The sequence below is a fragment of the Thamnophis elegans genome, chromosome 14, assembly GCF_009769535.1.
Source record: "Thamnophis elegans isolate rThaEle1 chromosome 14, rThaEle1.pri, whole genome shotgun sequence".
NCBI lineage: Eukaryota > Metazoa > Chordata > Lepidosauria > Squamata > Colubridae > Thamnophis > Thamnophis elegans.
Genome location: NC_045554.1, coordinates 48470751 through 48495531, shown reverse-complemented (window position 1 = coordinate 48495531; position 24781 = coordinate 48470751). Strand labels below are relative to the sequence as shown.

At 45.9% G+C, this 24781-nt stretch overlaps 1 protein-coding gene across 1 annotated transcript in view; it reads right to left on the bottom strand.

Annotated features, from left to right (window-relative positions):
* The window catches only part of ZC3H18 (zinc finger CCCH-type containing 18), a 37954-nt gene extending 19274 nt beyond the window's left edge, over positions 1–18680 (bottom strand). Inside the window, exons 1-9 of the mRNA XM_032230707.1 lie at positions 18519–18680; positions 16938–17554; positions 15097–15181; positions 14268–14422; positions 13284–13376; positions 12393–12550; positions 9502–9534; positions 6542–6668; positions 4857–5137 (exon numbers count right to left, since the gene is read on the bottom strand). Coding sequence (XP_032086598.1) covers positions 4857–5137; positions 6542–6668; positions 9502–9534; positions 12393–12550; positions 13284–13376; positions 14268–14422; positions 15097–15181; positions 16938–17540 — 1535 coding nt within the window. The 5' untranslated portion in view covers positions 17541–17554; positions 18519–18680. The remainder of the gene's footprint in view (positions 1–4856; positions 5138–6541; positions 6669–9501; positions 9535–12392; positions 12551–13283; positions 13377–14267; positions 14423–15096; positions 15182–16937; positions 17555–18518) is intronic.
* Positions 18681–24781: the final 6101 nt, after the last annotated feature.

The following is a 24781-nucleotide window of genomic DNA, read 5'->3' as shown; positions in this document are numbered from 1 at the left end:
AGGCTGGGAGGATGGAGCAATGGGAGAGCCCAATTTCCACTCAGACAGGAAGTTCCTTTGGGGTGGGGTTGAACCACCTGTGAACTCTCAGCCTAATTTACAGGGCGAAGAGGGAACGCGTGCCCTCCCCTCCCCTGGAGCATAGGTGGGGAACTGGTGGACGTCAACTTCCACCGTGGCAGCATGGTGGAGCATGTCTGCCTCAGGGCCTCTGGGAGCTGAAGCCCACAAGTCATCCAAGGTTCTCCCCCCACCCCCCTTCTCCGGAGCAACTGACAAGGAGCCACAGAAATGAGCAATCAGCAACACGGAGCCTCAAAGGCCAGGTGTGAGGAGCTCCTCAAGGAAGCCCAGCTGCAAATTTGCCACTTGTACCTTAAGCCCAAAACCATCCACAGGTAGTCCATTTTTAACTGTTTTAAATGTAATTCCAGTGCTTTTGGAATAGCACCCAGTGTGCCAATTACCACTGGAATAATAATAATAATAATAATAATAATAATAATAATAATAATAATAATAAATAATAAAACATGCACTGGCTGATTATTTAAAAGACACCCAAGAACATCTATTAATCGAAGTAAAGAACAAAAATCTACTGAAGGCCCAACAGACAAAACAAGAATACAGAAAAGATGTGATAAAATCAAGAATGGAGAGTTGGCAGAACAAAGCACTGCATGGACAATTTCTGGAAAAAATAAAAGATAAAGTGGACAGTGAACAAACTTGGTTATGGCTAAAAACAGGTACATTAAAGAAAGAAACAGAGTCACTAATCCTGGCTGCGCAAGAACAAGCTATCCGCACAAATGCCATTAAGGCCAAAATTGAAAAATCCTCTGATGATGCCAATTGCAGACTTTGCAAAGAAGCTGATGAAACTGTTGATCACATACTCAGCTGCTGTAAAAAAATCGCGCAGACTGATTATAAATTGCGGCACAATTCAGTAGCACAAATGATCCATTGGAATTTGTGCAAAAATTATAATATTAAAACAGCAACAAACTGGTGGGAACATCAGCCTGAAAAAGTCACCGAAAATCAGATGGTCAAGATCTTGTGGGATTTCCGTATACAAACCGACAAAATACTGGCGCATAATACACCAGACATCACACTGGTTGAGAAAAATAAGGTCACAATCATAGACATCGCAATACCAGGTGATAGCAGGGTCGCCGAAAAGGAACATGAAAAAATCGCAAGATACCAGGACTTAAAAATCGAAATTCAACGACTATGGCACAAACCAGCAGTGGTAATTCCAGTGGTAATTGGCACACTGGGTGCTATTCCAAAAGCACTGGAATTACATTTAAAACAGTTAAAAATTGACAAAATCACCATCAGCCAAATGCAAAAAGCCGCACTGCTTGGATCTGCACGCATATTACGAAAATACGTTACGACGTCCTAGGCCCCTGGGTGGGGCCCGACTAGTAACCAATGCCAAATCCGGCGAAACAACTGGCCGCTGTGATACAATTGTATAATAATAATAAATAAATAAATAAATAATAATAAAAATTGACAAAATCACCATCAGTCAAATGCAAAAAGCCGCACTGCTTGGATCTGCACGCATATTACGAAAATACGTTACGACGTCCTAGGCCCCTGGGTGGGGCCCGACTAGGAACCAATGCCAAATCCGGCGAAACAACTGGCCGCTGTGATACAATTGTACAACAACAACAACAACAACAATACATCGCAATACCAGGTGATAGCAGGGTCGACGAGAAGGAACACGAAAAAATCGCAAGATACCAGGACACTAAAAATCGAAATTCAACGACTATGGCACAAACCAGCAGTGGTAATTCCAGTGGTAATTGGCACACTGGGTGCTATTCCAAAAGCACTGGAATTACATTTAAAACAGTTAAAAATTGACAAAATCACCATCAGTCAAATGCAAAAAGCCGCACTGCTTGGATCTGCACGCATATTACAAAAATACGTTACGACGTCCTAGGCCCCTGGGTGGGGCCCGACTAGTAACCAATGCCAAATCCGGCGAAACAACTGGCCGCTGTGATACAATTCTGTTGTTGCGATAAAATAATAATAATTATTATTATTATTATTATTGTGTTTTTACACATCAGGAAATGTGTCTTATGGCAGATGACAGAAATGGAGTCAATCCTACATCAGAGGCATTCTGGAATCTCCATCAGGTCACGTGACTCTTTGGAAGCATCAGTCCAAAACTACGCAAGAGGGCAAAGTTGCCAAGAGCTGAGCCAAGTTTTAACGATTAGGGAAAGCACAGCAGTCTATAAATAAAGTCAATTAAAGTGAAGTCACTCCCACTCCAAGTAAGAAGCCGGTAGTTACACAGAAAGAATACAGACAAAAGATTGCTATAATTAGACATCAGCTTATGCAAAACACAGACGATGGGTAATAAAAGCATCGCATATTGAGTCAAAAGATTGCAATTAATTAACACGCTGTAATAAAAATAAGCATTCCTGAAAGACAAAAATAAAATCTACTTCCCAGTTGTTCAAACGTCAACCGAGTGTCGGTAGATCTGCAGATAAACTGATGAGATCTGCCGGAGTTGCAAAAGTCAAGAGCCACTTTCCTTGTTACTTTTCTTTGGGGGGGGGGGGGAGAAAAACCGTAAATGCAGGAGGTTTATTGAATGACAATTTGTACGAATCTTTACTCAGAAATAAGTCAAAGAATATTCTATTTTGAAGTTTTTTTTAATTTTTATTTCTCATATATACATTCACAATTATATAATCTCATAACTGTTGTTAATAATATGTATTTATAACAATTTTTCTCCCCTACAAGTGACAATATAATTGAGATTGCTTTCTTACCATCCCATACACCCATCTTATTTTACAACAATCCTACTTCTTCCTTCCTTCCCTCCTTCCTTCCCTCCTTTCTTCTCTCCTTCTCTTCCTTTCCTCCTTCCTTCCCTCCTTTCTTCTCTCCTTTATTCCCTTTCTTCTCTCCTTCTCTCCTTCCTTCCCTCCTTCCTTTCCCTCCTTTCTTCTCACCTTCTCTCCTTCCTTCCCTTTCTTCTCTCCTTCCTTCCTTCCTCCTCTCCTTTCCCTTCTCTCCTTCCCGTTCCTCTCCTCTGCTCTTCACCTCTTCTTACCTTTTCTCCCCCTATTTTGAAGTTTTTAAGATGAGATTGGACCACCCTCTCTGTCTGGGATGAGCTTACCATCAGGAAAATTGGTAGAGGATTTAAGCATGATTCTTCAGAATTAAAGGCATGTAACGTTTGGGCCAATTTCTGGAAGCTGAAGGCTGTATTTATTTTTAACTTACTTTAATTAATTGAATTTATACACCCCCTCCCCCTCATGAAAAGTGGCTCTGGACAGCAACCCAATAAACAGCATATACAGATAACAAATTAGTACCATTGTGTAGCAGTGATTTAAAAAGCATTAAAAACACGGAGCAACCTCAGGAAAACGAATCGAGTTCTTTTTATCAAATCCTCTCCAACGTTCTCCCCGCCCTCCCCCCCTTGGGAAATCAAGCCGAATTACGGAGGGTCACCTGGGGCCTTTGTGGAAAACTGTCAATGGGGAAAAATCTCTGAGGGACCACAATGCGACTTCCTCTCCAAGGCGGAAAGGCGCATGGGCCTGGGAAAATTGACTTTTAGCAATTGGCGTACATTTCGGTCTTACATCAACCGGACTTCACCAGATTATTCACACGCATTCGTACTGTAGAGTGAAGCAGAGGTTGGGACACAATGCACTTTCCTGGCACGCATCCCGAGCCAAGAGGCTGTTGGCACAACTCAAGGACAAGAATGCCAGAAATGCCAGGGGAGGGATCTGGCAGTCCTCGGGCCTGGCTCACTGCTCTGCCAAGAGCGAAGAAGGCAGAGCTGGAGAGGCAACTGGCATTGAGAAAAACACACCGCACAGAACAACAGAGTTGGAAGGGGCCTTGGAGGTCTTCTAGTCCAACCCCCTGCTCATGCAGGAAGCCCTATCCCATTTTAGATAAATGGTAGTCCGATTTCTTCTCCAAAGCCTCCAGTGTCGGAGCATCTACAACTTCTGGAGGCAAGTTCTCCCACTGATGAATTGTTCTCACTGTCAAGGAATTTTTTTTCTTAGTTCTAGATTGATTCCCTCCTTGGTTACTTTCCACCCATGGCTTCTTGTCCTGCCCTCGAGTGCTTTGGAGAATAGCTCGGCCCCCTCTTCTACGCGGCAGCCCCTGAGATATCGCTATGATGCCACCTCTGGTCCTTCTTTTCATTAAGCTAGACATACCCAATTCCAGCAACCAGTTCTTTATATGAACAGAAATAAAAGCCTGTATCTAGGACAACCCTGCGGGATGCATCGTTCCAATCTGTTCTCAAAAAAAGACGACAACCTTCTAACCCCACCGATACCAAGAAGAGCCCACATTCGGCACAAATTATTCAAGCTGCTTAAAAAGAAGGGAAGAAGGAGTTTTGGGGGGACAAAGGACAAAGACACAGGGAAACCACCAGAATCCTTCTGTAATTTGTGGCGGAATCAAGACAATCTTCCCAATATTTTCTAAATGCTCCATGGAGGGGCCTGTGCTTCTCCAGCCTTTGGGGATAACCCCGATCTTAACTCTGCCAAACACAGGCCTCTGGCTAGGCTCAACATTCCCAGAGCTGATCTAAGGAGCTGTGAGCCACCTGGAACCGAAGATCAGGTCTCCAAACTCGCAACTTTTAAGACTCGTGGACTTCCAACTCCCAGAATCCAGCAGCTACTGGGAAATTCTGGGCATTGAAGCCCACGAGTCTTAAAAGTTGCTGAGCTAGGAGATGCCTTCACGAGACCAACGAACGCAATCCATACCTGGCTGGCTGTGGCGATCGAGGTTTTGGCTTCTCTTTCTCTTTCTCGCGCTCTTTCTCCCGTTCCCGATCTCGGTCCCGGTGTGGGCGTTCCTTGTCATCTCGCTTGATGCGCTCCCTCTCCCTCTCCCACTCTTCTTTCCGTCTCTGGCGCTCCTTGTCCCGCTCCCGTTCCCTTTCACGCTCCCGCTCTCTCTGCCGCCTCTCTCGCTCCCGCTCCCGCTCCCTCTCGCGCTCCCGTTCCCGCTGCCGGTTCTCCCGCTCCCTCTCTCGCTCCCTTTCCTGGGGAAGGAAAGAAAAGAATAAGCCAGGTTACAGGTTACCTTTGACCCACAGCAAATCTTGAATCATGTCACACCAAGGGAAGTCTTCAGTTGGCTCAACGACACTCAATGGCTTCATTCTCTGGATATTTACTCCCAGAGGCCCACCATTAAACTAATAAAATTACAGGTTGCTCCTCACCAGGCTTTCTTCCAATCTCTGTGTGTATAAAAGCCACACTTCTTGTTTCTCAAAATTCCTGGAGCAATTTGACACACACAGGCAAAAAATGCTGGCTAATGGATGGAGAGGCTACAGCCAGTCCTCAACTTACAACAGTTCATTACCTTTAAAGCCCTACATGGCCTAGGACCTGGATATCTGCGAGACCGTCTTCTGCCGCATACCTCCCAACGGCCGATAAGATCGCACAGGGTGGGCCTTCTCCAGGTGCCGTCAGCCAGACAATGTCGGCTGGCGGCTCCCCAGGGGAGGGCCTTCTCTGTAGCTGCTCCGACCCTATGAAACGACTTACCCCCAGAGATCCGGACCCTGACCACTCTCATGGCCTTCCGAAAGGCTATCAAAACCTGGCTATTTCGGCAGGCCTGGGGCTGTTGACTTCATGACCGAGGTCCAGCCCCGATTAGACTGGGTGCATGATGTGCTTTCTTTTAATCCGTTTTCCTCCATTTTTTAACTTTTCACTTTTAAAATTTATTTTCTGTAAGCCGCCCAGAGTCCTTCGGGATTGGGCGGCCTATAAATTTATTAAATCAAATCAGTTCATTTAGTGACCGTTTGAAGTTACAACAGCACTGAAAAAAGTGACTGACGACCGTTTTCCACACTTACAACCCACTGGAGGATCCTCGTGGTCACCTGATCAAAATTCATACGCTTGGCAACTGATTCATATTTATGACGGCCGCAGTGTCCCTGGGCCACTGGATCCCTTTTTTGCGACCTACTGGACAAGCGAAATCGATGGGGAAGCCAGATTCATTTAACACAGTGTTTCTCAACTTGGCCACTTGAAGATGTCCGGACTTCAACTCCCAGAATTCCCCAGCCAGCGAATGCTGGCTGGGGAATTCTGGGAGTTGAAGTCCGGACATCTTCAAGTGGCCAAGGTTGAGAAACACTGATTTAACAACTGTGTTATTAACTTAACAACCGCAGTGATTCATTTTAAAAACATGGCAAGAAAAAAAAAATCATACAACGGGACGAGGAAAGTCATAAAAAGGGACCGAAATCTCCCATCTCGCTTAGTGATATAGGAATTTGGGGCTCAACTGTAGTCGTAAGCCGAGGACTGCTGGTACCGCTACAGCCAAATGGGCTCTTAAGCGTGAGCTGCTTCAGAACAAGCCCCTGCTCGAAGTAAGAGAGGAAACCCAGAATGGTGCAGCCGCTTACCTTGCTCAGCCTGTAGTTGCGGTAGGGGTCTGGATCGGTGTACTGTACCCGGAAGTTCTCGTACTGTCCTCCCCGCCAGAGGCGTTCTATTTCATAATCGTAGTAGGGATCGGCGTATGGATCGAGGCTGCAGGCCAACGGGAGGAACGGGAGCAATTAATCCCATGATTGGATTACTGTAACACGCTCTACATGGGGCTGCCCTTGAAGAGTGTCCGAAGACTACAGCTGGTCCAGAATGCAGCCGCGCGAGCGATAATGGGTGTACCTAGATACACCCATGTTATACCTGTCCTCCGCGAGCTGCACTGGCTCCCCATTGGTCTCCGGACCCGCTTCAAGGTGCTAGTCGTTACTTTTAAAGCCCTACATGGTATTGGACCTGGCTACCTGAGAGACCGCCTCCTGCCATTCACCTCCCAACGACCAATAAGATCACACAGGTTGGGTCTCCTCCGGGTGCCGTCGACCGGACAATGCCGGCTGGCGGCTCCCCGAGGGAGGGCCTTCTCTGTAGCTGCACCATCCTTGTGGAACGAGCTACCCACAGAGATCCGGACCCTCACCATTCCCCCGGCCTTCCGTAAAGAGACCAAGACCTGGCTGTTCCGGCAGGCCTGGGGCTGTTGATTAATTTCCAGCCCCACTTGATGGAATGGATGTTGTATTAATTTTTTTTAACATTGTATTTTTAAATATTTTAAATGTTTTTACTTTGTTGTGAGCCGCCCAGAGTCCCAAGGGAGTGGGCGGCATACAAATTTTATTAAAGTTCAAAGTAAAGTAAAGTTCAAAGTTCATGTCGTTCTCATCAGTTATTGGCTGCGGGGTCATATTCAGCCACCCCCACTTGAAAGCCAGAAATATGTTTCCCAGGGGACCCCCTTTTGCAATAATCACCCAAGCACAAAGAGCCACACACACACCCTCCAAAATTCCAGATTCAGGCAAATTGTATTAGCTTTTCAAAGGCCCACAGCCTTTTGGGGTTCATTTTTGAAAAACAAGTGCTGGGGGGGGGGCAGAAATGGGAGACAAAGCCCTGGTTAAGGACAGAAGATTTTAATGGGTCAGTAGACCATGCTTGGCTTATGTTAAGAAGGTTGCAGTTTGAGTCCTCTATTATATTTATCCGTACTATTAGTTCTGACTCCCTTTCTCTGGGGAAAAATGAAGCAGAATTAAGAGCAGACATGATTAGTTACTTAATTAGTACACCAACAATTAGCCCAAGCAAATACTTGAACAGAAGCCTTTCTGGATTATTCCGGAAGTCAGCACAGCGATAACTTTCTATGAAAAATGCTTAGCATAACCAGTGACTGAACCACGTGGAAATAACAACAAATGGATGTTCATCAAATGGAAAAAGTGGCGGTTAAAATAAAATAAAAATAGAAGAGGAAAATGAATATAAAGAAATTAAAATTGCTGAGACTTATTGTGATTGGTTTATTTCTGAAAATGGAAAGAGTGGAATACTGAAAGAGGAATTAAATGGAGGGGAAACCTTCCCCAGATGGGAAGATGCAGAAGAGGAAAAAATAAAAGAATTTATGGTCTTAAAGAGAGAAATCTTATTAGCAATAGTTTTGATAACACCACCGACAATAAAAGATAAGCAGATTAAGAAAACAGAAGAATGGCATCGAAATTACCTGAGAGATCTTATAAGCAAAGAGTTGCTAAAAGGAATCCATACAAAGCTGATTAAGGAGATGATTAGAGGATTGATGCCACAAATGGCAGAAGATATGACACTGTTTTGTTACTGGAAAGATACAGGTTGATAGATGGAAGAGTATAATTTAAAACTAGCTAAACTTAGCGAAATTTACTGACAGTAGATATAGTTAAATAAATAATTGATAATGATAATAATGTATGCAATTTGTAGTGTTATGATAAGTAATAACTGGATATGAATATTGAATGGCACCCATGAAAGAAAGATTAGAAACCCTTTTGGATTATATATAAAGATTAATAATAATAATAATAATAAAAAAGAATTAAGTTAGATTTAGTTAAGTCTTGATTACTAGGGGAGAAAATGATATGATGCAGGATATAGTCAAATAAAGGAGGGATAATGATAATAACGGATATATATGTATGGGAACAATATAAGGAAATGGGAATGTAAATTGTAAACAGTGATTTGGAAAGAAGGATAGAAAACTTTTTTATTAAATATTACGGTTTAGCTAGAATAGGACATAAGGATTTAGTGTCATTGGAGGATTTTAGAAATAGTAAATGTAATGCCAGTATGTGGTTATGTATCAAATTTTGGTATATTTTATGATGAAGGACATTTAAACAACTATAATCAAATGAAAATGGAGGCATGTTGATGGTAACATGTATAAATATCTGAGTTAAAATACTTGAGTTAATATAAATTATGCTTGATGAGATGCATAAGTCTTTTGTAACCAACTGATACACTTTCTACAGTATGTAAAGAAGGAAGATTTTATGTGTTGTGTTTGTTTTGAAAATTTAAAAAAAAACTTTTTTAAAAAAAGAACAGAAGCCTTTCTGGATTATTCTGGGAGTCAGCATAGTGATAACTTTCTATGAAAAATACTCATCATAACCAGTGACTGAACCAAATAGAAATAACCACAAATGGCCCCTGACAAATGGATTTTGGAAAGTGTAGGGTTGCTATTCTGCTCGCTCTCCTTCCTTCTGGCATGTCTTCAGGAAATGCCACCCATTTTCTGAACTCCTAGGTGTACGTAATTATTTAGAAGTCTTGCTATGGCTGTAAATGTTGCCAAGAAGTTGCCAACACATGGCAACCTCCAAACAGACAGGCATGCCAGCTCAAAAGGGCCAGATGGAAACAAAGAACTCTGCAACCACAGACGCTGAGCTAAGACTCCTGAAGAATCAAAGTGAAAGTAACATTGACCCAGTTATGAATGCATGAGCGATGAGGGATTGCTTACCCCAAATTAGCGTTCTCTTTGACATCCGTGTCACTGGTAGTTTTGAGGAAACCGGTGGAGAAAAAAAAACAGATTTATGAATCAATTAGCCATAATCACGTGTTAGTTACTCTCAAAGCAAACTGAAATTGTTTCAAAAATAGATTCTCAGGGAAGTGAAATGATGCAAACTGGGAAACATTTCCAACTGACCAAACCATTTGAAATGTGACACCTTTAAAAAACTATGTTATTTTAATCTTTGAAGTGGACTTTAGTCCAAAGCAGTAAAAATCAATAAATGCGTAGAATTTTATAATCTAACATTTGATAATCCAACAAATGAGCATAAAAGGAAGCTCCTGAAAGATCCTGCACCTCAGTTTTAGAAACAGAGAAGTTCCCTCCAGAAAAATATAGCAATGAAACATTATCCACCCTAGAAAGTTTCCTATGTGGATCATTTGAAGGGGTTATCAATAATATTTCAAGAAACGTAAAGGCATGTTTTAGAAGAACAGCCGATTCAGAGTAATGTCCTGAAGTGGGAAAAACAAATATGGGCCCATCACTAGGGACCTTACTAGGAACAATGGCCAGAGTGCTTGCAAATCTGTTTAGTCAACTTGGCTGGGTCTTCAATTAATAAGGACAACTTAAAAGAAAAGGTGTACCTTTGCAGAATTTATTTACTGTTATGCTTCTGATGCCAACTTCTGCATTTACATGTAATGCAACTAAGGATGTGAAGAAGAGCCACTGGCCCCATCATACCCAGCCTGAAGAGTGTTTCTTTGGCTTTATACTCCTAGAGAAGGGCTTTGTGCAGGAGATTTAACTCAACTGGAGTGACTCAGAAAGACTGAGAGGAGACCCCAGGTCAAAGGATCGATGATCCACACATACCAATCCACTCAAAGCTGCCAGAGACACTTAAACCTTCTCCACAAAGCTCTAAGAAGGCCCCAACTCTTTTACGGTTAGGTATGACGGACCAGGGGCCTCCGACTTCTTGAATGGACGGGCACATCTTAAACCCAGCCACTGCATTGAAAGATGCTCCAAGAAACGCAAGGGGCAGTCGGGGCAAAACCTGCCCGTGGGAAGCAGGCGTGGGCTGCACCAGGACCCAATGGCTTCCACATAAAAGCACCCGAAGCAGGCAGGCCTGGGGACGATTTTCAACAAGGCAGGAAAGGCAACGAGTGATGAAAGGCAGCAAGCCTGCGTTGCATGCGCAATGCTGCTGCCAGGATCCAAAGGATCGCTGGTGGCGCAGTGGTTAAATGCAGCACTGCAGGCTACTTCAGCTGACTGCAGTTCTGCAGTTCGGCTGTTCAAATCTCACCGGCTCAGGGTTGACTCAGCCTTCCATCCTTCCGAGGTGGGTAAAATGAGGACCCAGATTGTTGTTGGGGGCGATATGCTGACTCTGTAAACCGCTTAGAGAGGGCTGAAAGCCCTATGAAGCGGTATATAAGTCTAACTGCTATTGCTAGATAGATAGATAGATAGATAGATAGATAGATAGATAGATAGATAGATAGATAGATAGATAGATAGATAGACAGACAGAGAAATAGAAATAGGTAGGTAGGTAGATAGATAGATTAGATGATAGATAGATAGATAGATAGATAGATAGATAATAGATAGATAGATAGAGCCAAGGTGGCGCAGTGGTTAAATGCAGCACTGCAGGCTACTTCAGCTGACTGCAGTTCTGCAGTTCGGCAGTTCAAATCTCACCGGCTCAAGGTTGACTCAGCCTTCCATCCTTCCGAGGTGGGTGAAATGAGGACCCGGATTGTTGTTGGGGGCGATATGCTGACTCTGTAAACCGCTTAGAGAGGGCTGAAAGCCCTATGAAGCGGTATATAAGTCTAACTGCTATTGCTAGATAGATAGATAGATAGATAGATAGATAGATAGATAGATAGATAGATAGATAGATAGACAGACAGAGAAATAGAAATAGGTAGGTAGGTAGATAGATAGATTAGATGATAGATAGATAGATAGATAATAGATAGATAGATAGAGCCAAGGTGGCGCAGTGGTTAAATGCAGCACTGCAGGCTACTTCAGCTGACTGCAGTTCTGCAGTTCGGCAGTTCAAATCTCACCGGCTCAAGGTTGACTCAGCCTTCCATCCTTCCGAGGTGGGTAAAATGAGGACCCGGATTGTTGTTGGGGGCAATATGCTGACTCTGTAAACCGCTTAGAGAGGGCTGAAAGCCCTATGAAGCGGTATATAAGTCTAACTGCTATTGCTAGATAGATAGATAGATAGATAGATAGATAGATAGATAGATAGATAGATAGATAGATAGATAGACAGACAGACAGAGAAATAGAAATAGGTAGGTAGGTAGATAGATAGATTAGATGATAGATAGATAGATAGATAGATAGATAGATAATAGATAGATAGAGCCAAGGTGGCGCAGTGGTTAAATGCAGCACTGCAGGCTACTACAGCTGACTGCTAGTTCTGCAGTTCGGCGGTTCAAATCTCACCGGCTCAGGGTTGACTCAGCCTTCCATCCTTCCGAGGTGGGTAAAATGAGGACCCGGATTGTTGTTGGGGGCAATATTCTGACTCTGTAAACCGCTTAGAGAGGGCTGAAAGCCCCATGAAGCGGTATATAAGCCTAACTGCTATTGCTATTGCTTCAGATAGCGAGGGGATGGGTGGTGCATAAATCTAATCAATGAATAAACGGCTATGCAGATGGCAGAAACACACCAGGCTGCAGGCACACTGGGTTGGGCCCTGGAAACAGTAGACAGCACATGGGAGAACAGCCCAAGAGCGGCTAACTGATCAGCCAACATCGCCCTCTGGTGGCTGGCGGCGGGACTCGAGAGGAAGGCACAGAAGGAGACAGCACACACACCCCACCCCCTACCTTGTCTCCCGCACGTCCCGGGTGATGCGGTAGTTCCAGTCTCGTAAGAATTCGTTCTCCTTGTCGAATTCGTTTTCATCTTCCCCGATCGTTACTGTAAACCGTTTTTCTTCAAAATCGGGTTCTTGTTCTTTCCTTATGGTAGCTTTTTTCAGCACCTGGCCCAGGGGGGCGGGGGGGGGGGGAGAATGGCAGGAGCGTGAGTTCCCCAAAGGGATGAGAACACTGGCACAGCAGAAACTCCCCAGCCTGACACCTCCAGGAATATTTGGAGGGTGGGGGCAGTAACTCCAGAATTCCCAAGTGGCACATCCAGAATGCCAGCACGCCTGGCGCAGTGGTTAGAGTGCAGCACTGCAGGCTACTTCAGCTGACTGCAGTTCAGCAGTTCGGCTGTTTAAATCTCACCGGCTCAGGGTTGACTCAGCCTTCCATCCTTCCGAGGTGGGTGAAATGAGGACCCGGATTGTTGTTGGGGGCGATATGCTGACTCTGTAAACCGCTTAGAGAGGGCTGAAAGCCCTATGAAGCGGTATATAAGTCTAACTCCTATTGCTATTGCTATCCCTGGCTGGGAAAGTTGCTGTGTGTTTTGGAATAACAGGGAATTTTTGAGATTAGGATTCTGAACCACTGGCCCCCTTTTTTTTAGAAGCACCAAGGCTGAACCTTACTTCTGTATGTTAGAGGTGCACAACACACCTGGAAATAAACATGCCCCCCCCTCCCCCACAAATAGATGACTTAAACAACTTTGAGGATGAATCTTGAGTACCATTCATTCAGCGCTGTTGCAACTTCAGTCACTGAATGAGGGGTTGGTAAGCGAGGACTTCTCAGCCCTTCCTCTCCCCTGTTCTGCGCAAGGGGCAAGAAGAGCCAGCATATTACCTCCTTGGCGTGTCGGAGGCCCCGTTCCCAGGCACTTTCCGTTGGAGGGTCAGGAGGTGGGGGAGGGAAGATTTCATCCACACCGGGCCCTCCCTGTTAAGAAAGAGGGAAGGAAGATTCCAGTGAGGTTCACTGTCACAAAGCCATCGTTTCTACTCCAGAAAAGCTATCGGCTGCTAGGATGTTGCCCTCACGTGGCTCCTAGGTTGCTTGAAAGCAACTCCAGCCTTTCCCACGTGTGCAGCATGGCTCCTCAGGTGGACTGGAGTCTTAGTCCAGAAGAGAAACTGTACAAACACAGAAGCATCTGGCTTCTCTCTGCTCCAGAGAGCTATTAGATCTCACCGATTAGGCCTCCTCCGAGTTCCATCTGCTGGTCAATGCCGACTGGCAACCACGCGGAGGAGAGCCTTCTCGGTGGTAGCTCCGACCCTATGGAACGATCTCCCCGTGGAGATTCGTACCCTCACCACCCTCCAGACCTTCCGCACAGCCCTCAGAATCTGGCTATCCCGTCAGGCCTGGGGCTAAAGATTGTAACCCGCCCGAATGGTATGAATGTTGCGTTTTAATTATGTATTGTCCTATATGTAAAGAGTCTGTTTTCCCCCTTTCCTTTTTGGATTGTGAGCCGCCCTGAGTCCCCCAGGGAAAAGGGCGGCATATAAATAAACCTTCAAATCAAATCAAAATCAAATCAATCAGGGTGGCTTGTACAAGACTTCTCTGCTCTTCTAATATTAGACCCACAACGTTCTAACACACGATCCCCAAACGCACGGCACGCTTATTACGTGGCCAGGTGGCTCTGCCATCTCCTTCTCCTCCTGTATGTCCCGTGCTCACTATCCATTGGAAACAAGGGGTGGCAGAAGAGACATCTAGCAACCATCCAGGGGTGCTTGTGTTCCCCAAATCCTCCTACCACAGATAGGGCTACAGCATCCTCAAATTCAGGCAATAAACACTGATACAATACTGTACCCAAGGGTTGGCTGGCATCAGTGGGTGAGGACCAGGGCCAATAGGAGGGGCACCGTTAGAAGAGAAAGGGACTGGCTTGGTAATGAGAGAGTAGTTTCCTTTGTCATTCACACCAGGATGAATAAATCGGCAGTTTATGCCCCAAGTACAGTTCCCTATGGAGAAAGAAGCAGAAGGGTTTTAAGAAAGGCCCAAGCAAAACAAATCTCACATAAACCACAGGACACCCGTCTGAGGAAGCCTGTCAACACAACTCTTGCCTCGTCCTGTTCTTCAACCACTGAGTTACGTGAAGGAGATTCTGCTAGAGAATTATTGGGTTTATTTAAATAAATTGTATTCTGTCCTTCAAATGTTCTCCTTACGCTGCCTGCATAATGAAGTAAAACAACCAAAAAATGACTATATAAAAAAAAAATGATTCAAAAATTGAAACTGCAGCACAAATTGCATGAGAACCAAAAAAAACCACACCAAAGGTTTGTTTTTTTTAAAGTTGCCACCTAAACAATCAACAAGGGCTGCAGGAGGCAACTGTGCTCAATTCACGTTGATCAAAATAGTTGTGTAATGCTGATAGCTAAACTAAGTTTCCATATGCTGAGACTGTGTTACTGGATGAGGCTTCTTGTCTTTAAGCTCCATCTTTGGGCTTCTTTAAAGCATTTGAATTTTGGTGTAAGCATTTTGGTGCAAGGTGACCTCTGACAGCTAGAAACCATCTGAGGAACAAGGAGAAGCCACGGGATTCTGAAGGGTGGCTGTCCAAGAAACAGAGGCTCCTTGCTGTTGCTCAGGAGCAAGGGGCGCGATTGGCTTTAATGTGTACCTTTCACAAAGAAACGGCAGGTGAGACGTGGCCTCATTTTTCTGTCATTGGGATCTTTCACCTCTCCCTCCTCCAGGTCATCATCCTGAAAGAGAAAGACAGGAACTCAGAAGGCAGAAGTTGCAATGACAGCAACTTAAACCATGGAACCGGACTAAGAAAATGAGAAACCAGAGAAGGAAGATGGATTCCCACAGCCCATGTGCTCCTCAACGTGTGGATGGTTATAGGAGGACCCTCACATTTGGTCTCCCCAACCTCTTCTGATGCTCCTTGCTAGCATTCTCTTCTAATCCTCTTATGCGCTCAGGCTTTGGAAAGTGGTCAAGCAGAAAGTTGCCATTTTGGTTTCAACTTGGTTCTTCCTATAGGGCGGCCTATAAATAAACTTATTCCTATTCCTATTCCTTTCAGAACTCTCCTCAGCCCAACCCCTGAGGAATACGCCTTTCTTGCTCTCATCCTGCAGGCGTAACTGCGATAACGTCAGCACCATCTACCCTCGGAAAGACTCAGTAGAGGACTTCATTCACCTTCAAAAAGGTGAAGCAGATCTTGCAACATGGGGTAGGATAAGTAAGCATGGAACTGAAAGCGAGCACTAAGAAAATGGAATGTTCTTTGCAACGACTTTCTAAATTAATATTGGAGGCCTCAGATGATGAAACGCTGATGCCATTTCTCCAGAATCTGTGCCAATTTAAGTATTTAGCTCCTGCAACAACCAACGTCGTCAACGGAAGTCATGCTTTCCTTAAGCACTTTCAGAGGGAATTACACTGTAAGAAGAAACTTTCTGACTTCTGAACAAGCTGATATCTAACATGGATGTTAACGATCATCTGGCAGTAAAAGCTGTGGTTCAGAGTTTCTTGGCCATTTCAGCTCATCTGCACTTGTCCTCCTTGTCACTTCCTACTTCGAGTATTCATCACAACAACAGGTCTCTCTCTCTCTCTTTTCTCACAATTGCTGCTTTGCAGCCTCAGATGTTATCTGGGCATCTACAGGGCTCTTAGGACCACCCTTTTCCAATCCAGACCAAGGGCAAAACTTGCCAAGCTGGATGAGTATGAAATGGCGGATGGTTCCACTGCCATCAGGGGCCAAGTGGAGTGATAGAAAATGGTGCCGAGATTCAGCAACTGCTCCCAGGATTCTGAACGCAAATGTTGCTACATGCTGAAGAATTAGAGCAGCTTCCCAATTCTTGGCAATGGTCATACTGTGGAAAGATTGACAGTTGAAACCTAAGCATTGGAAGGTGGCCTGGCTTGAGAGTATTAACTCCACCCCCAACCTTTGGCTCTGCTTGTTCCGAAGCATTTGAGATTTATAGCAACTAAAGGGCTTTTCGGAGAAATGAGGTCAATAACATAAGCCCCCCACCCCACCCAACAGCTTTTCATAACCCAAACCGATCAGCAACATTTTGCACAGAAGCAGTGCAAAGTCTGTCATTATCATGTTGCTGTTTCTTCTGAGTAGTTAAGACATTTATAAGGTAGGGAAATGGCTAGATTAAAGTGACCTGGCAATGCTTTTGGAATAAGCTGGTTTAATGCACGTCTAGATCCCGTTTGAGAAAACAGCCCTTTATCGACCTCTCTGTCCTATAAAGCAGTGTTTCTCAACCTTAGCAACTTGAAGATGTCCGGACTTCAACTTCCAGAATTCCCCAGCCAGCATTCACTGGCTGGGGAATTCTGGAAGTTGAAGTCCAGACATCTTCAAGTTGCTAAGGTTGAGAAACACTGCTATAAAGGGTTGTGGGAATCTGTTTTCTCCCAGGGACACACTTGGTGGGGAGGAGGGGGACTGCAGAAGGGAGCTGAACTTACGTCAATCTCGCCATCATCAATTTCTCCATCTTCTTCCTTCTTCTTCTCCTTAGGAGGCTCCTGCCCTTCCTTCTCATTGTTGCTTTTGGGGGTGGGCTGTTTGTCATCTCCCGGAGGCTCGTCTCCCTTTTCTTCTTCCTCTTCCTCTTCCTCCTCCCCCACAGCCTTGTCGGCCTCGTCGTCTGCAGGAACAGTGCTGGGCTCCTCAGGAACCTCCTCATCATAGTCCAGTTCATGCTCATCCAGTTCCCGAATGACCGAGGAGGCTTCATCACCCAAGTCATTTGCCCCCTCTTTCACTTGCTCAACACGCAAGGAGGACTTGAGCGGTTGGCTTTGATCATTACGATCAGAGTCCGGAGACTTGGTTTCACTTAAACGCTCCTCTTCCTCTGAGGGAAGGCCTTCCTCCTCCCCATGGCTCAATGTTCTAGTTGCCCGATTTGCACCTTTTCCCAAGGAGGCACCCCGTCCTTCCTCCCCATCCTGCTCTGAACTACTCCCTTTCAAGTTTTCATCATCAGAGGGCTGGTGGTCATCCTCCTCTTCGTCTTTCTCACTGGGAGAGCGGGGGTTTTGCTCAAGTGTTTCAGAAACATCCATCAGGACCCACAAGTCTGGAAGAGAGAAAAGGCTCAGGTTAAAAAAAAGGACAAAAGTAGATTCATAGCTGCTTTTTAACTACTAGAGACTGTTAAACTGTCACGTCAACATTTTTAGCTTGCAATGCACTTCACCCATCCCATATTTAAATGCTGGCCCGTGAAAGTAAAAGAGGGTGAATGAGATTCTTAAAGAAGAGTTGTTTTGTAGCATCTAAAGGCCAAAGTAAACAAAAACATTAATTGACAAGTTTCCTGACAAGATTTTAACTTGCTTATCAGAAGCTATTTCTGACCACAAATGAAGCAATGTATCTATGAATTAAAGTGTGAAGAGGGAGACCCACGCTCCCCTCCCGCAGCCAAGTTAAGAATGCATCCCCTTCACCCTGCCAACACAAGCAGAGGATAATGGGATCCATGGTCCATTCTATGCCATCCAATGGAATATAACCCCATTGGGCCTTGGAAGAGACCCCAGTCCCAGCATCGCCCACCCCTCTTCCAGACCTTCAAAACACGGATCCCCCTCCCCAGCCCAGAGAGGAGCTCCGTGGCCCCGCTGGCCAAGGATGATGGGAGGCGCAGGCCGAGATGGCAGCCCCCGTCCGGGCAAAGGTCGCCCCTGGGCTGCTCCCAGCCCTCCCCGACCTTCGCCATCGTGCGATCGGAGCCAGCCCCGAGCCCATCCGGCCTGGCGGGCTTCACACGATGGGAGTTGTAGTCCTGCGCCTGCGGTGGTCCTGCGGCCCGCGGGTGCCCTCGAGGTCATCGCCTCCGGGCCCCCGAAGACCGCTCCGGGGGCGCCGGGGTGTGGAGGCCGCAGCCCCGCACGTTCGCCCGGGGCTCAGCAATCAGGCCGGGCCTCCCCGGAGGAGCCACGGAGCGACAGAGAAGCGACGCCCCCGGCGCCTTCCCCGAAGGCTCGATGCCGGCTCCGGTACCCCCCGGCCCGTAAGCGGGGCCCGCCGCTCCTCACCTGGCCGAGCGGGAGGGGGTCGGGGGAGGGAGCGGGGAAGCGGCTCCGGGAAGCGGCGGGGCGCGCGGCAAGGCCTCTACTGGCGGCAGAGCAGGGCGGCCATGGCGTGACGTCATGCACGCGCGACGCCGCCAGCAGCGGCGGCGGCGACGGCCTCCCCCCCCACCTGCCCAGCGCGCCTGCGCCGCCCGGGCAGCGCGAGGCCCATCGAGAGTTGGGCGGGGCCGAGCCGCTTCAGGGAAAGTGACAGCCGAGCCTGGCCCGCCCTTTAGAACCCGGATTAGCCAATCGGGAGACGGAGGGAGGGAGGGAGGGAGGGAGGGAGAGCGCGCGCCTGCGCACTCCGGGCTCCCTGCCCGACTTCTCGGAGAGACTGTCGGCTTCGGCTCCTTGTCGGCTGGGAGGGATGGGCTTTGTAGTCCGCCGGGTGTGGGGAACGATGGTTATACTGGTGCGGCAGAGGTGGCGGCGCGCGCCCGAGGGTGGCCTGCAAGAGGTCGCCTGAGCATGTGCAGAGCGCCTGGTCCCTTCCCGGGCAGGAGCCGTTGTCCGGGGAGGTTGCGGATCATGGGCTTCCTTGTCCCAGGCCGGTCGGAGCAGCTGTAGTTGAGAAGGCGCCGAGGCTCCCGCCCCATTCTCGCCCGCCAGGATGGGGCGGGAGCCTCGGCGCCTTCTCAGCTACAGCTTGCTCCGACCGGCCGTGGGACAACGAAGCCCATGCTCCGCAACCCGCTGGTTCCTGCAGAGGGGGGGCGTTAGCAATGAGAAAGAGCCCTTAAGACCAGCGGTCTTCAAACTTGGCAACTTTAAGACTTGTGGACTTCAACTCCCAGAATCCTCCAGAAGTCCAGAAGTCTTAAAAGTTGCAAAGTTTGGGGAGCCTTGCCTTAAGACTTCTATATTGAATTGAATTGAATTTTATTATTTATATGCTGCCCTTCTCCGGGAGGACTCAGGGCGGCGAACAATTCAAAAGGGGAAGAAGGGGAACATAAAACGAATACAAATAATTAAAATAAGCAAAAGTCACACAATCATACAAGTCGAGATTGCCCTATATTGCTTCATAGGGCTTTCCAGCCCCCTCTAAGCGGTTTACAGAGTCAGCCTCTGGCCCCCAACAATCTGGGTCCTCATTTTACCCACCTCGGAAGGACGGAAGGCTGAATGGACCTTGAGCCAGTAAGAATTGAACTCACGACAGTTAGCCTGCAATACTGCACTCTAATAGGAAGGAAGGGAGGAAGGAAGGAACTTAGTGCTTTCCAGCCCTCTTTAAGTGGTTCACAGAGTCAGCCCCTTGACCCCAACAATCTGGGTCCTCCTTTGACCCACGTTGGAAGGTTGGGAGGCTGAGTCAACCTTGGTATGTTCCTTGATCCAGAATCCGCTGCCCTTGGGATCTGCTCCAGGGCCAGAGCCGGGATCCCGGATTCGCAAGTCCTGACCCGATTCCTTTAGTGGCCACAGCTGGAAGGTGAGGAATTGGGGCAGCCCCACTGGCGTCTTTGTTGTGGACCCAGAGGGTGTTTGGCTCAGGGTTGACTCAGCCTTCCATCCTTCCGAGGTGGGTAAAATGAGGACCCAGATTGTTGGGGGCAATATGCTGACTCTCTGTAAACCGCTTAGAGAGGCCTGAAAGGCCTATGAAGCGGTATATAAGTCTACTGCTATTTGCTCCCTGCTCCCTGGGGCTCCCGGCGTCCTCCCCACTTGCCCTCCATGAGCCAAGCGGAGCCCTTTCCAGATGTGTGGGTTTCCCCCCTGTTCGCCCTACAGCGAGCCTGGCCAGAAGGAAGAATCAACGCAGGACCGGCGAGTCCCACCGTCAACACCTGCCTTTAAAAGATATTTAAGACCATACGGAACTTCATTCCAGCGTTTCTGATGTCCCTTCCTGACCTGCTCTGCATATAAAGAAACTCCACAATCCGACACTGTTTGCTGGTGATGGCATTCAACAGAAGAGGGAGCTCAGACCCAGCAGAGTTAATGCAGACAAACCTTCCTTGTTCTGGGCAATCCAGTGGCAGAAATATTTGCTGTAGAAAGACTCATAAAAGAAAGAACGTTTCTAAAACTGAATAATTTGGCAAAAAAAAAAACACCCCATAGAATTATAGGGGAGGAGTTGAATTAAAAGGTAATCGAAATGTAAAGGCAAGACAAAAATAGATTTAAAATGATGTAACTGTTAAATATGGTGACACAAAGATTGTACCCAGATGACATACCGTAAGATTAATGATGTAAGAGAGGTGATGGAAAAATAAAAAACTTTTCAGGGGGAAAAAAAGAAAGCATTTCTTCTGTGGGGACAGAGGAGGCCAATAAAAATCATGGCAGTGGGCCTCAGTGCAGGCATAGCCCAGTCTATATTCATTCCAAATCTGTTATTTTTAATTCAGTTCTTTTTGTAAACCACTCAAGGCAGTGAACCTACTTAATGCTTCCTCCTCTTCCTCCTCCTCCTCCTCCTCCTCCTCCTCCTCCTCCTGTCTTCCCCACAAGAACCTGTGAAGTAGGTTGGGTTGAGGGAGAGGGACTGGCCCAAAGTCACCTAGCCAGGTTTCATGGCAAAGGCAGGACTAGAACTCACTGCTTCCTGGTGTCTTATCTTGGTGCCTTAACCACTAGGCCAGGCAACCACATGCTGGCATTCGGCCCTCATTTCTTTAAGCACCTTGGGAGGTAAGACAAACATCTGGAGGTATGAGGGCAAAATCCCAAGCTTTGAATCTGCCACTTAAGGGTGTTTGTAATAAGTTACAAAGCCCATTTTCTAGAAATCCCACAAGGCACCATTTTTTTAGACAATATAAAAAATGACAATGCTTAATTGGAGAAACATGTTTGGGGGTGAATCTGTGGCTTGTGCTTCTTACCCAAACATGAATCTAATGACCACCAAACTACAACGTGGCACTTGATTGTTGGTGAATATCTAGGTATCTATAAATGTGAGAATCTATTTTAATATACATAGCTCAATATTAAGATTGTGATCTTATAGAGACACTCTTGGAAGTAAAACACCATAACCCCAATGAAGTTTATTTCACAATAAGTTTCCTATAACCTTAACCTTTCCCACCCACCCCACCCCCAAGTATAAAATATGTAGGCAACATTTCTGGTTTGCCATTTTTTTAAAAGTAGATTTTCTAATTCTTGCCAATCTTCCAAGGCAACTTCCAGTGTTTTTTCCCCTCATCGGAAAAGAATGTACTGTACGCTATGAAAGCAGTGGTATCTTCAAACGGAAGGAACAGTTCAAAGATGGCCTGCTGAGAATTATCTGCAGGCCTCCTCACAAAATGAACAGAAGCCGAAATAATCGTTTTTAAGGGGGGGGGGGAATCCATTATACATTAAAGGAAGAGCCCCAGTGTTGCTGGTTTTGGGCTTGAGTTCCTGTGGTATTTGTTTCATTCGCCTGAAGCGAAGAACAAGAGCTGGAGGAACAATTAGGATTTCTTTCATGAAATTCATATATAAAGAGTGAGATTCTGCACTGGGTGACAGGGATCTACTTTTGAAGAACCTGAAAAGAGTTCTGATAGCGCATCGGTTTTGGAAGACAATACCTTACTGCAATTTTTCACTGGATTCTTTGAATGTTAGCCTTCCAGCTGACAGCAGGAAGGACATCAGTTGCAAGATCTGAAAATGCTTCTTAACTTAGATACTCCATCTTTTCTCCCCCCCAGTAATTTATTTGTTAAATTTATTTGCCACCCACCTTACTCGGAATGTTACACTTAAGAGATATGGAACAGGCTGAGTCTGGAGAACATGAGACAGTGAGGGAGGGCCATCTGCTTTGTTTCAAAGAGATAGTGGAATGCTCATTTCCTTGAGCCGAATCCTGTCCACATCTGGCACAAGGAAAGCACAAAGATGAATCATTTTCAAATTAGGCTATCCTTTTCACATTTCATTCTTCTTTCCCATCCATCCATCCATCCACCCATCCCTCCCTCCCTCTTATCAAGGGACAGAGGGAGAGATAATTTCACATGATTGCCCTTAGAACAGGGGTGCCCAAACTTGGCAACTTTAAGACTTGTGGACTTCAACTCCCAGAATTCTCCAGACAGTTGGCTGGAGAATTCTGGGAGTTGAAGTCCACAAGTCTTAAAGTGGCCAAGTTTGGGCACCCCTGTTCGCATCCCTGCCTTAGAACCTTCTCCCTAATTCGCTCAGAACTCCTCAATCGTTTTCCATCTTCATTGGGCCAAAAGTCACTCACGATAGCGAGATGGGCAGCATATAGATTTAACAAAAGGAACACATAAATAGACATATCCTACCTGGGCCGAACTATTTACTAAGATGAAAGAGGAGGTGGTGGTGGGAAATTAGCTTCCTAAGAGTTCCAGGATCCTACAGGAAGCAAGACTCAAGTGTGGCTATCATGCCCAGCATTAAGAAGAACATTGCAAAAGTTTGAGAGAACCGGAGGTTTCTAACATCGGTGGTTGCTGGCCTCTTTCAGCACCTCCCTTCATGGACAGCACCATAGTTGGCATTCCCTGCTGGCTTTGGTCACTGGAAGATGTCTGCCCCCCCCCCCGCCTCCCACCTCACATGGACATCTCAACAAGGGAAAAAGTAAAACCCAAGGACCTCCTTCAACTGTTGCTTCAAAAGTGTGAACTGTGAGTACTCCCTTTGAGGAAAGAGAATTAGAAATTCTGGAATGTCTGGAATGTTAAGAGCAACAAGCTCTATCCAGCATTACATGGAAAGATGTTTTCTGAATGCACGCACGAAACGATAGACTCTTTAATTTACCAATAAAGGAGAATATTTGTAGCTCAGGGCTGAACTGAGGGGTCCCTGTTGCTGTTTGAAACGAACTGAGCTTGCAGGGCACCAAGGCCCCCTTGTTGAATTCCCAAGTACTTCTAAACTTTTAACCAAAAGACTAACTAGTGGGACACTGGCATACATTGGTAATTTTCTAACAGTTGCAATAAACACAGCCTAGAGATGGACTTTGAGTAGAATGGAACGCGATCTAAAATTATTTTCAGGGCCCAAAGAGCTTTAAAGGTCTCAAGCTTTCGGTCTTAGGAATTTCAATGAGCTTTATCAAGTGAAACTTTAAAAATTTCAAGATAACTTCTTGTGTTTAATATAAACATTTTATATAGCGTTAACAATATTGCTTTTCATTTTAAACGATATACACCATTGGCCAAATATTGCCAATAATCACACTGCATCAGTTCCATTCAAATGATTGAGCTCCATTCATTTAAAGCCAAGTTAGTATATGTGATCCTCCCTCTGAAAGTATACTCAGAAGTAATAAGTTTTCCATCTATAATTAAATCTCCAGTTCTAGAAAATCTTCTATCTTCCCATTTCTTGAACTGAATAAATTTATCCTCTTGCTTCAGAAGGAAAACAGTAAAAAAAATAATAATGCAACAAGACAGTAAGATCAAAAGTTGCTACCATATTTTAAAGTAAGTTTTAAATATGGATTTGAGATGGTAGGATTAATTTCTTAGTGTCAAGGAGGAATTGCAACTCCCAAACAGAGAGAGACCTCTGGGCTAACTCAGTTTGGTCCATCAACCAAGATGATTGACACTCAGTTGCTTAAGAGGAGCCTAACCCTAACCCTAACCCCTAACCCAACCCCTAACTCTAACCCTGATCCTGCGGCCAGTAAAATGGGTGGCCGGTTGGCCAAAACTTTTTGAGCCCAAATGCAAAAACGGACACCGGGACAAGATTCGGGGTGGAATTTCATTCAATGGTATTTCTTGCTGTTTTTAAAAATCAATCATTTTTGCACCCAGAAGAGGAAAAATCCTGATGCCGCAGTCCGAAAACTAGCAAAATAATTCTTGCTCCTGCAGTTTATTCATATTGTGCGCGTAATAAAAAGTGAATCCACATAAAAAGTCTAAGAATCCACTTCACTCCTGAGGCTCAGAACAAATTTCCAGGCTGATGATCTGGCAATCGGCAAAAGCTCACGTCAGGCCTCCTTGCTGCTTTAATGCTTGGCTTCACACGTGAGACTGTTGACTAAGACACAACTGGCTGGATTCTAAAGCAATTTACAAGCTATAGATCATCATTAAAAGGCCAGGATGGCTGCATTCAGACATGCTAAACCTAAACCAAATAAGCCCCAGGATGCAGAATCAGGGTTACTAAGCCAAGCCAAGCAGACCGCAAACCACATCATGGCTTAATCAGACCAGCTACCCTGCTGGCATTCTTTGCAAATTTTTATGTCC